This window comes from Saccoglossus kowalevskii, chromosome 3 (genome assembly GCF_978046115.1).
Source record: "Saccoglossus kowalevskii chromosome 3, keSacKowa6.1, whole genome shotgun sequence".
Classification (NCBI taxonomy): Eukaryota; Metazoa; Hemichordata; class Enteropneusta; family Harrimaniidae; genus Saccoglossus; species Saccoglossus kowalevskii.
Window position 1 is genome coordinate 33073985 of NC_140643.1, and position 12688 is coordinate 33086672.

The 12688-nt window shown below is 34.6% G+C and overlaps 1 protein-coding gene across 1 annotated transcript in view; it reads right to left on the reverse strand.

Annotated features, from left to right (window-relative positions):
* Positions 1-3061: 3061 nt before the first annotated feature.
* Positions 3062-12688, reverse strand: part of LOC100372350 (protocadherin Fat 4-like) — a 37425-nt gene continuing 27798 nt past the window's right edge. Inside the window, exons 27-33 of the mRNA XM_078006472.2 lie at positions 6603-6930; positions 6214-6362; positions 5023-5203; positions 4663-4742; positions 4426-4478; positions 4209-4278; positions 3062-3450 (exon numbers count right to left, since the gene is read on the reverse strand). Coding sequence (XP_077862598.2) covers positions 3401-3450; positions 4209-4278; positions 4426-4478; positions 4663-4742; positions 5023-5203; positions 6214-6362; positions 6603-6930 — 911 coding nt within the window. The 3' untranslated portion in view covers positions 3062-3400. The remainder of the gene's footprint in view (positions 3451-4208; positions 4279-4425; positions 4479-4662; positions 4743-5022; positions 5204-6213; positions 6363-6602; positions 6931-12688) is intronic.

Sequence of the window (12688 nt, forward strand, 5' to 3'; positions counted from 1 at the left end):
TAGATTTAATTTGCCTTTAAAAATGTTTGCTCGTTAAAAAGAAATTTGCAGACATAGGACACAGTGAATCTGCCGTATACAAAGCCTATATGAAAGCAACCATTTCTGGTAGTTTAGGGGCAAAAAATCTCCTATTTTTGTTTAATTATTATCTACAAAATGCAAGCATTTTTAACTGGCAAAAATTAAGAATAATCTCATATCCAAACGAATAAAAATAATGCACAAAGTTTTTAGGCGACACGCTTACGACATAATGCAACCACCACGCAGGATTCCTAGAATATCGAATGAATATAACCACGTATGCTGTAACGTAGGTTCAAATTAGTAAAAGTATTAGTGAATAGCGTTCGACGACTAAACAATTACAAGGTGTTAAAAGTGTTCCTTCAAATAACCTTCTTTATAACTATAACTGTATGACCTGCGTTGTGATTTCTTAACCAGCAGGAAACATACCAAACAAAGTTAACGTAGTTAGTTCCTTTTCGTGACAATGGATGTCCAATTATCTTTACCTGGTGACGAACAGTCAAACAAAGGAATTCCTATCCTTGATTTAATTCACCGAGCTATTACGTAAATACCGACAACGGTAATTTGAGATACTGCCTATGGTACTTTATACACATTTCTGCTTACACGGCAGTCACGCTGTGTCGTGACGACAATAATTTACAACCACAACCTTTTACCATTCTGACTTCCACCGGTGCCGTCACAAAGAGTAATTGTCTGACTGTATGTAGTGCGCACGTTTACTATTCATTGCTGTACATCCATTGTACAAATTTATTGTCAATCAAAATACAGTAGACGAATTCAGTACCGATTTTCCCGAGCCTTTTCGATCCCCTGCCATTTGATGGCAATTAATTAGGAGTGTATGGCACGGTGGGAAATGTTTTATTCGGTTGTCAACAGTACGACCAGTGGTGGATATACGCAAACAAACAAACACGCAATCATAGCAATAAAGTAAACATGAAATGTTTTTTTTTTTTTTAAAAAAAAAGTGCTTTAATAGTAGTATAAAAAAACGTCAGTGTAGTAGCTAGTGTCCAAACGATAGTTTAACTTGATCACTTAAGGTAGGCAGTATACACACGCTAGGGTAAACATTGCAGCCAGAATGTACATCTCCAGATGGTCATCAGAACGCTTATTGTATTATATTGGGCATTTCTAAACGCGAACTGTATTACTTCAATGTGTGACAGGACGCGAATTGAACCCTACTAATGCCCCGCGGTTATTATTGAATTATTTAACGGATGTTAAACTTCTGTTCTCTTGTTTGTTAGCTCTTTGTCTTTACCTTGAAATTGAGATTTTTATAAATTTCAACAGTGTCATACTATGTCTTTCAGCTCCCTCATTCACTAGTTGTCACAGAAGTATCGAACACTTACTATGTTTTATATCATTATCACCTGAGAAGAGTTCAAATTGCTCATATACAGATTGTGGACCATTATCGGCTTTAAACGGCTACAGTGACGATGGCTTAATAAATCAGTAGAAATATTTACCAATGAGCTTGAAAATAATGATATAGACTTAATAACTATTTTTGTAGATGGCTGATTAACAAGTTGCCACTTTCAATACTTCTTACACTATTTATTCCCGGCCAGCATACTTTTGTACGTAGTGGCTGCTGTGTTTTTCCAATCCTTGATGTCCTTCATAAGCGAGATCGACGACAAATATTTTCGGAATTATTATTCAAGTGTCTTTTAGTACGATTTGTCTGACTACACAAAGTGTAATCAAACCAGTTTGCTATGATTTTTTATGTGAACAATGTTGTGTAACACAAGAACGTTACTGAATAACCTAATCTATAGCAAGCTTTGTTGGTGGTCATATTCCCACGACAGAGTGAACTATTATATGGAAGAGGAATCATCTCAAGCAAGTTATAGGTGCACGAAGCTTTAAAGGTCTACCAGTATTTCAGCCCCATTTTTGTTGATTTGGGGTTGCATAAACTAAAATTAAACCCGTTTAAATAAAAATTAATTTAAAATACATTCATTTTTTTGCAGTCGTTCGCGTTTGTATATATATTTTCAACGCGTTTATATATTTAAAGCGTCAAAAACACGTTTTTTTATTACATTTTAAATACTTTCAAAACATGCGTCATAAATATATCCGAAATATATTTGAATTGGGTAAAGGCTAGCTTTGTAAATTTTATATGGTTTCGTGTGTTATTTTGCATGCAGAATTGACTGTCAATCTGAATAATTTACGTGATAACATCGCGAGTGCATACCAAGAACACCCAGCCGAGTTATCTTTCACATTTGGCATGATTTTTCGTTAGTTTGTCACGTGTGCACCATGTTTCTACTGGCACATTTGTGATCGCCTCTTTCCCCATTGAATCTTAACAACATCTCAACATTCTACCATCATAAAAAACAGATAAGTCAAATTCCCTGTATCCAATGGTTCTTCTTTGTTTCATGATTTTTGTATGAGCCAACGGAAAAAAAATGGCTTGAACTTCATCCAATAATATTATTTAAAGAGACACACAGGCATTTTTTATACTAAATTGTTGAACCGTCCTTTCAGTGGTTTTCATGTTTATTAACAGCGAACCGACACGAAGTAGTGACAGTCCCGTAGAGAAACGAATGCCGTGCAATGCCGCAGTTAAGATTGATAATATTTAAAACAGTTATCAAAAACAACAATACGTCTAGTCACTAAACGAATAATGTTTGCGTTCAGTATTTGCCCAATCCGCTGCGCATGTGCATCACACGTGAATCACGCACGGTTACCCGGATGGGAGAGTTAATTAAGAAATTAAAGGTTTGTACAAATTAATTAGGAATGTCATTCTGGCATGATTTACTAAGTGTGTGAGTAGAACTGGCTTATCTCAAACTGTTAAACTGTCCTCGGATTACGATACAACATGCCCCGTTCGAAAAACTGTGATTCCTAATTGTTATCAACAGATTATATTATCTTATACACTGCTTTCATGGAAAAAATGTTTTCATAGTCCACACTCACCCGTGAAAAATCACTACCATTTGGAATGTTAAAAGACTTGTCATTTATTCACTAGTATTCAGACATCATCTCCACTATATTTTGCTGATTACACAGACGGAATGGACACTTATAAGATGTGTGTATATCTACATAACGTTTTTATGAACTATACACGTATATATATAAATAATACATAGAGTAAAGGTAATAGCATATTCTCGAATATAATTATCGTTGCATAGTTTCATGAAAAAATAATTGCAGAGTTATATATTTTACTCTTATATACAAAATAATAAAAAGACAGTGAAAGGAAATATAAAACACACGTTATTGGGCAATGTAAATGTCCTCGTTATAAAAAATAAATCATTCTTTAGAATGCATCGAGCTGGCTTCCGCCATACCGTGGTTTATTCGTTTCAACTGCAAGAGAACAGAAAAGTGGAGTATTATAAACACGCTGTTTTACAGGAATAATTGTAATAATTCAGCACACTATGAAATAAGTCTGATCACTATATTTGATACCCCCTTTTTCACACAAACAAATATGAACAAAAGCACATGTCAAAACAATGTAACTGGGGCTTAATTATATCGTTCAGCTGGATATGATATCGTATCGATGAATGTTGTATCATGCCCGGTTGATGAAGAATTCAAACTTATTTTGAGTTATCAATATAATTACACAGACACATTGGCAACTTACTGGTAGATAGGGACAGAGGAATCATAATGTCAAACAACCATTACAAAATTGTAATTCAATTGTAATTCAATGCCTCAAATTGAGCTTCGTGCTGCCGTTTTTAAAAATTGCGGTCGCCCCTCGAAATAAATGCTGGGAAAGGGGCGTCGCTCCTTCAAAATCGAGCTGAAACCCTTTGTGTCTACAAGATGTGCCCCTCAAAATGCAGGAATATCGTTTCAGAGGGTCATGATTTCAAAATTTTTAAGGGGGAGTATGCCCCTGGACCCCCTAGTAAGGTCGCGAAGTTGGTGAGCAGATCTCGCCTCTCCATGTAAAATTTCGTGCTTCCGCCTCTGGCAAACATCTCAAATTGAGTGCAACGACCAATCAATTTACCGATACGAATGCCAGTGATGGATGCTATACCACACCGAACGACTTAATACATACACGAACATATATTTAAATTTTAAAAGTAAACTATTACCTGGTGTCACCGTATAATCTGGACGAGCTGTGTGATTTTTTCTCGTAGTTTGTACAGTGTTTGATCGTGCCTGTTGAAGAATATAATGAGTTATTACGTTAAACGTTTATACTGCGTTTTTACATACAGCGTCGTTACAATATGTATTGTTAACCACAGAATATCGAATATAATCGAATAAATTAATTGAACATAAATTAATCTGATCTGGACATACCGATGGCAAAGCCAATACACTGAGGGTAGGATCTGCCACACGTTTCTCTTTATCTGTAAGAAATAGTCATTATGATCACTGTGAATTCATTTATTGCAGTTTATTTTATGAAAGTCGGAAAAAACTTTCATATTTAATGTAGTTACTTCGATGCGTGGTAGCAATACATGATATGAACATTAATAAACGTTTTCACTACTATATTTTGAAACTATTTTAACAATATTTTGAACTCACCTGATCCTGGAAGCCAAGCACTTCTTTGCGCAAATGACCTTGGGATTATGGTTGGTTTTGCTTTATCTTTGTCATTCAGTCTACCATGTAATGAACGAATACACATTGAAGTTAGACATGTTATTGTCAAAAAAAAAGTATTATGCCTTAAAGATAAATTATTACTTAAATTTGTGTGCTGAATAAATGACTGTTTTAGTTCATGATAAACCATAGTTAAATATGTAAAACAACATGGATTATCAAACAACTTTATTAAAACATATATATTCTCATTCATAGTGTATAAACAATATTACAGACATTTATTGAGGTGTACAGGAAAACAAATTATTGGGTATTTGTAGTTAAATCACATACTTTTTATCCTTCTTCTTAGCACAGCAAAACCAGTATACACACAGAGTTATACAGAAACAAGCGATGACAAATGAAAGGCAGGCCAATACAATGAGCAGAATTCCCCACCAAAGCTGGTACCATTCACCGGGACGTGAGTCGTAGTCAACCATAGTAATATCCCATTGTTCGAACACACCACCTGTTATAAAAAAGGTTAAAGAACGATAGCTGTTTCAACTGGCATTTTGTATTATTAATTTCAATGATATTTTAAGAACTGCAATGAAATACCACACAATGTTCGTATTCGTAAAAGTTATGTTATACCTAGTGCGTTACCCTATAGCGTTAAGTCTGACTCATGCTATAATTGTACTTCAATCTTATGACCCGAGTGTCACTGTGCTATGTTGTAATCAATTCCTCGTTAAACTGAATCATCCGCTTTTAGTTATGATAATATAAGCTCGGTAGCCAAGCAGCCACAGAAAATGGATCTACGTGCTGTCAAAGATGAACAATATGACATTATGACTGAAGCTGTCTCACTGGAAAAGGCGAAAATCGATATCCTTCGAGTTGCTAATATGTCACAAATTAGTGATATCTCCTATTCGGCACGGGGTTTTAATAGCATTGTTTTCTTGTGATTTTTATCGGAAACAACAAAAACACACTCCAAAACTTAAAAACATGTTCTGGTATGCCCTAGAAGTATGTTACCCTTGGAGATATAACGGAGCAGCATATAGTTTAACATGTCGTAGACAAAATTAGTTTCGTTTTCAAATTGTTTTTCTTTGGCAGATTTGATGCCATCACTAAACGTGTCAGTTACAGTTACCAAACAAACCACTCCACCACTTAAACACACATAACCCATAATAGCAGTGCATTGTGGTCTATTTGAATATGACCTGCATAAATTATCCTATCACAACTAAATGAATTCTGTACAATAATTACATGCAGCAAATTCAGGCTTCAAACACTTAATTATAGTTATCTTCTATTGCATTTGGAAATGATGATAGATATAGGGGATATTTTCGTCCATGCAACTATTACACTGTAATTCCCCATTACTTGTACTTGCGTTGGCGTTGTCGATGTTATATATTGTTCCTATTTCAGAGCTAAGATTAAACAAATATTGAATGGGAATTGTTCACCTGGCAGGACATCTACTAAATATCATGCTTCACTTACTTTGCAGTTCGTCAGACGGAGTGCCACTAGAATCCTGTGCAAATAAGTCATACATATACGATGCGAGTACAAAGTCCTTTGCCAGATTCAAACCATCTTCTACGTCTGTACTATTGTCAGCGACAGCATATAGATATACTATGATTTGTCTGCAAATAGAATACATACAGTGTAAGAACATACAATATTAGATACACACAGATTGGTAAGTAGGCGCTGTTGACCGAGGTCCATTAAGAATATATTGTACGCACATCGTTTCGTAATTAAGACAACGCTATATCCATTGTAGTAAGCTTGCCAGCTCTATCGATTTAACAATCAGAAATTAGAGCTATATACTTGAATATAAAATCACAAATATTCGTTTTCATGGCGATTGTACTTACTCGTCATCTACAAGTAGTTTACGCGTGCTTAGTGTTGTACCCCCATCTTGAACAGTTATGTGTGATATTCCGCACCGTGCAGTAGGGAAATAATCATGAATGATGTTTGTAATTGCTTGCAGAAAATCGGATTTCGTCAGTGTGAAGTCCACCAATGAATTTGATATGTAGAATTTTATAAGGCATATGGAAGGATCAAATGCATCAATTCTGACAACCGCTTCGTCTGATGATGTTAATTGGGGTAAACCATAGTCTTCGGCTTCCACGCGCAGTTCATACTTCTCCCCTGCTTGCAATGTTTGCTCTTCAATTAATGTGATGTCTCCTGTAGGTAAAAGGGAATAGGTCACATTTCTCTCTGATTATGAGATGAAACATTGCCGCCAATATATTTTAACTAGAAGAAAACATTTAAAAAATAATATATTATAACATGGCTAATCTAAATCTAGCAGTCTGACTGGTTGGAGCATAGTCTGAATAAACTGGCGTAAATATCTAACTGAATTGAAATCACGCAAGCAATGTGAGCACTGTTCACAGTGATTGCTTATTTATGTATGATCAACCAATCAACACCGAGAAACCTGAACGTGTGGGTCAGCTTTATAGTGTACAGATTAAACACGTGATGTCATCGACGCGTCCATGTTCACAATATTCACAACTAAAAACATATGTTTTACTTGTTTCGAAAACAGGCTATTTGTATTACTCCCAGGTGAAATATACTAGAATTTTGTCATGCGCCTAACCCAAGTTCTATGATTAGGAGGAAGGCACAAAAGGGCGCTGTCTGATCTATTGTATTCATAGAATTGTCGAAATCACAACAGCGATTTGTAACCGTGTCAGTTGGGTTGGCATTCGTGTAACCAACACGTTTCTAAGCATACATGTACTTATTCAGGCAATATGCCACAATGTTTTTACCTATGGTCCCATACCATTCACTGCAGCACCACTAATCAAAAGAAGTTTATTTATAGAAAAAAATATACAGAAGTACGCAGAACTAATTAGGAAGTGAAATGATAATGTCTGACTACAATGGAGTTATAACAATATGCTTGGGACAAAACACCCTGATACACATACATAGATCAATGTGTACCCTAGTACTGAAATTAATTTGCTACCAAGAAGTAATATCAGGAGTTTGCAAGAGTATATAACAAACTCAGACTGACATGTTTACAATGACCATATCACACATACACCAACATTAGACTGACATACCAACAATAGACTGACATAATGTTTACAATGGCCATATCACACATACACCAATATTAGACTGACATACCAACAATAGACTGACATAATGTTTACAATGGGTATATTACCCATAAAACAACATTAGACTGACATACCAATAATAGACTGACATAATGTTTACAATGGGTATATTACCCATACACCAATATTAGACTGACATACCAACAAGAGACTGACATAATGTTTACAATGGGTATATTACCCATAAACCAACATTAGACTGACATACCAACAATAGACTGGCATAATGTTTACAATGGGTATATTACCCATAAACCAACATTAGACTGACATACCAACAATAGACTGACATAATGTTTACAATGGGTATATTACCCATACACCAATATTAGACTGACATACCAACAAGAGACTGACATAATGTTTACAATGGGTATATTACCCATAAACCAACATTAGACTGACATACCAACAATAGACTGGCATAATGTTTACAATGGCCATATCACACACAAACCAACAATAGACTGACATACCAACAATAGACTGGCATAATGTTTACAATGGCTATATCACACATAAACCAACATTAGACTGACATACCAACAAGAGACTGACATAATGTTTACAATGGCTATATCACACATAAACCAATAATAGACTGACATACCAACAATAGACTGGCATAATGTTTACAATGGCTATATCACACATAAACCAACATTAGACTGACATACCAACAAGAGACTGACATAATGTTTACAATGGCTATATCACACATAAACCAATAATAGACTGACATACCAACAATAGACTGGCATAATGTTTACAATGGGTATATCACACATAAACCAATAATAGACTGACATACCAACAAGAGACTGACATAATGTTTACAATGGCTATATCACACATAAACCAATAATAGACTGACATACCAACAAGAGACTGACATAATGTTTACAATGGCTATATCACACATAAACCAATATTAGACTGACATACCAACAAGAGACTGACATAATGTTTACAATGGCTATATCACACGTAAACCAACAATAGACTGACATAATGTTTACAATGGCCATATCACACATAAACCAATATTAGACTGACATACCAACAAGAGACTGACATAATGTTTACAATGGCCATATCACACATACACCAATATTAGACTGACATACCAACAATAGACTGACATAATGTTTACAATGGGTATATTACCCATAAACCAATATTAGACTGACATACCAACAATAGACTGACATAATGTTTACAATGGGTATATTACCCATACACCAATATTAGACTGACATACCAACAAGAGACTGACATAATGTTTACAATGGGTATATTACCCATAAACCAATATTAGACTGACATACCAACAATAGACTGACATAATGTTTACAATGGGTATATTACCCATACACCAATATTAGACTGACATACCAACAAGAGACTGACATAATGTTTACAATGGGTATATTACCCATAAACCAACATTAGACTGACATACCAACAATAGACTGGCATAATGTTTACAATGGCCATATCACACATAAACCAATATTAGACTGACATACCAACAATAGACTGACATAATGTTTACAATGGCTATATCACACATAAACCAACATTAGACTGACATACCAACAAGAGACTGACATAATGTTTACAATGGCTATATCACACATAAACCAACATTAGACTGACATACCAACAAGAGACTGACATAATGTTTACAATGGCTATATCACACATAAACCAATAATAGACTGACATACCAACATTAGACTGACATAATGTTTACAATGGCTATATCACACATAAACCAATAATAGACTGACATACCAATAATAGACTGACATAATGTTTACAATGGCTATATCACACATAAACCAATAATAGACTGACATACCAACATTAGACTGACATAATGTTTACAATGACTATATCACACATAAACCAATAATAGACTGACATACCAACAATAGACTGACATAATGTTTACAATGACTATATCACACACAAACCAACAATAGACTGACATACCAACAATAGACTGACATACCAACAATAGACTGACATACCAACATTAGACTGACATAATGTTTACAATGGCCATATCACAATTAAACCAACAATAGACTGACATACCAACAATAGACTGGCATAATGTTTACAATGGCTATATCACACATAAACCAACAATAGACTGACATACCCACAATAGACTGACATTATGTTTACAATGGCCATATCACACATAAACCAACAATAGACTGACATACCAACAATAGACTGACATAATGTTTACAATGGGTATATTACCCATAAACCAACATTAGACTGACATACCAATAATAGACTGACATAATGTTTACAATGGGTATATTACCCATACACCAATATTAGACTGACATACCAACAATAGACTGACATAATGTTTACAATGGCCATATCACACATAAACCAACATTAGACTGACATACCAACAATAGACTGACATAATGTTTACAATGGCTATATCACACATAAACCAACATTAGACTGACATACCAACAAGAGACTGACATAATGTTTACAATGGCTATATCACACATAAACCAACATTAGACTGACATACCAACAAGAGACTGACATAATGTTTACAATGGCTATATCACACATAAACCAATAATAGACTGACATACCAACATTAGACTGACATAATGTTTACAATGGCTATATCACACATAAACCAATAATAGACTGACATACCAATAATAGACTGACATAATGTTTACAATGGCTATATCACACATAAACCAATAATAGACTGACATACCAACATTAGACTGACATAATGTTTACAATGACTATATCACACATAAACCAATAATAGACTGACATACCAACAATAGACTGACATAATGTTTACAATGACTATATCACACACAAACCAACAATAGACTGACATACCAACAATAGACTGACATACCAACAATAGACTGACATACCAACATTAGACTGACATAATGTTTACAATGGCCATATCACAATTAAACCAACAATAGACTGACATACCAACAATAGACTGGCATAATGTTTACAATGGCTATATCACACATAAACCAACAATAGACTGACATACCCACAATAGACTGACATTATGTTTACAATGGCCATATCACACATAAACCAACAATAGACTGACATACCAACAATAGACTGACATAATGTTTACAATGGGTATATTACCCATACACCAATATTAGACTGACATACCAACAAGAGACTGACATAATGTTTACAATGGGTATATTACCCATAAACCAACATTAGACTGACATACCAACAATAGACTGGCATAATGTTTACAATGGCCATATCACACACAAACCAACAATAGACTGACATACCAACAATAGACTGGCATAATGTTTACAATGGCTATATCACACATAAACCAACATTAGACTGACATACCAACAAGAGACTGACATAATGTTTACAATGGCTATATCACACATAAACCAATAATAGACTGACATACCAACAATAGACTGGCATAATGTTTACAATGGCTATATCACACATAAACCAACATTAGACTGACATACCAACAAGAGACTGACATAATGTTTACAATGGCTATATCACACATAAACCAATAATAGACTGACATACCAACAATAGACTGGCATAATGTTTACAATGGGTATATCACACATAAACCAATAATAGACTGACATACCAACAAGAGACTGACATAATGTTTACAATGGCTATATCACACATAAACCAATAATAGACTGACATACCAACAAGAGACTGACATAATGTTTACAATGGCTATATCACACATAAACCAATATTAGACTGACATACCAACAAGAGACTGACATAATGTTTACAATGGCTATATCACACGTAAACCAACAATAGACTGACATAATGTTTACAATGGCCATATCACACATAAACCAATATTAGACTGACATACCAACAAGAGACTGACATAATGTTTACAATGGCCATATCACACATACACCAATATTAGACTGACATACCAACAATAGACTGACATAATGTTTACAATGGGTATATTACCCATAAACCAATATTAGACTGACATACCAACAATAGACTGACATAATGTTTACAATGGGTATATTACCCATACACCAATATTAGACTGACATACCAACAAGAGACTGACATAATGTTTACAATGGGTATATTACCCATAAACCAATATTAGACTGACATACCAACAATAGACTGACATAATGTTTACAATGGGTATATTACCCATACACCAATATTAGACTGACATACCAACAAGAGACTGACATAATGTTTACAATGGGTATATTACCCATAAACCAACATTAGACTGACATACCAACAATAGACTGGCATAATGTTTACAATGGCCATATCACACATAAACCAATATTAGACTGACATACCAACAATAGACTGACATAATGTTTACAATGGCTATATCACACATAAACCAACATTAGACTGACATACCAACAAGAGACTGACATAATGTTTACAATGGCTATATCACACATAAACCAACATTAGACTGACATACCAACAAGAGACTGACATAATGTTTACAATGGCTATATCACACATAAACCAATAATAGACTGACATACCAACATTAGACTGACATAATGTTTACAATGGCTATATCACACATAAACCAATAATAGACTGACATACCAATAATAGACTGACATAATGTTTACAATGGCTATATCACACATAAACCAATAATAGACTGACATACCAACATTAGACTGACATAATGTTTACAATGACTATATCACACATAAACC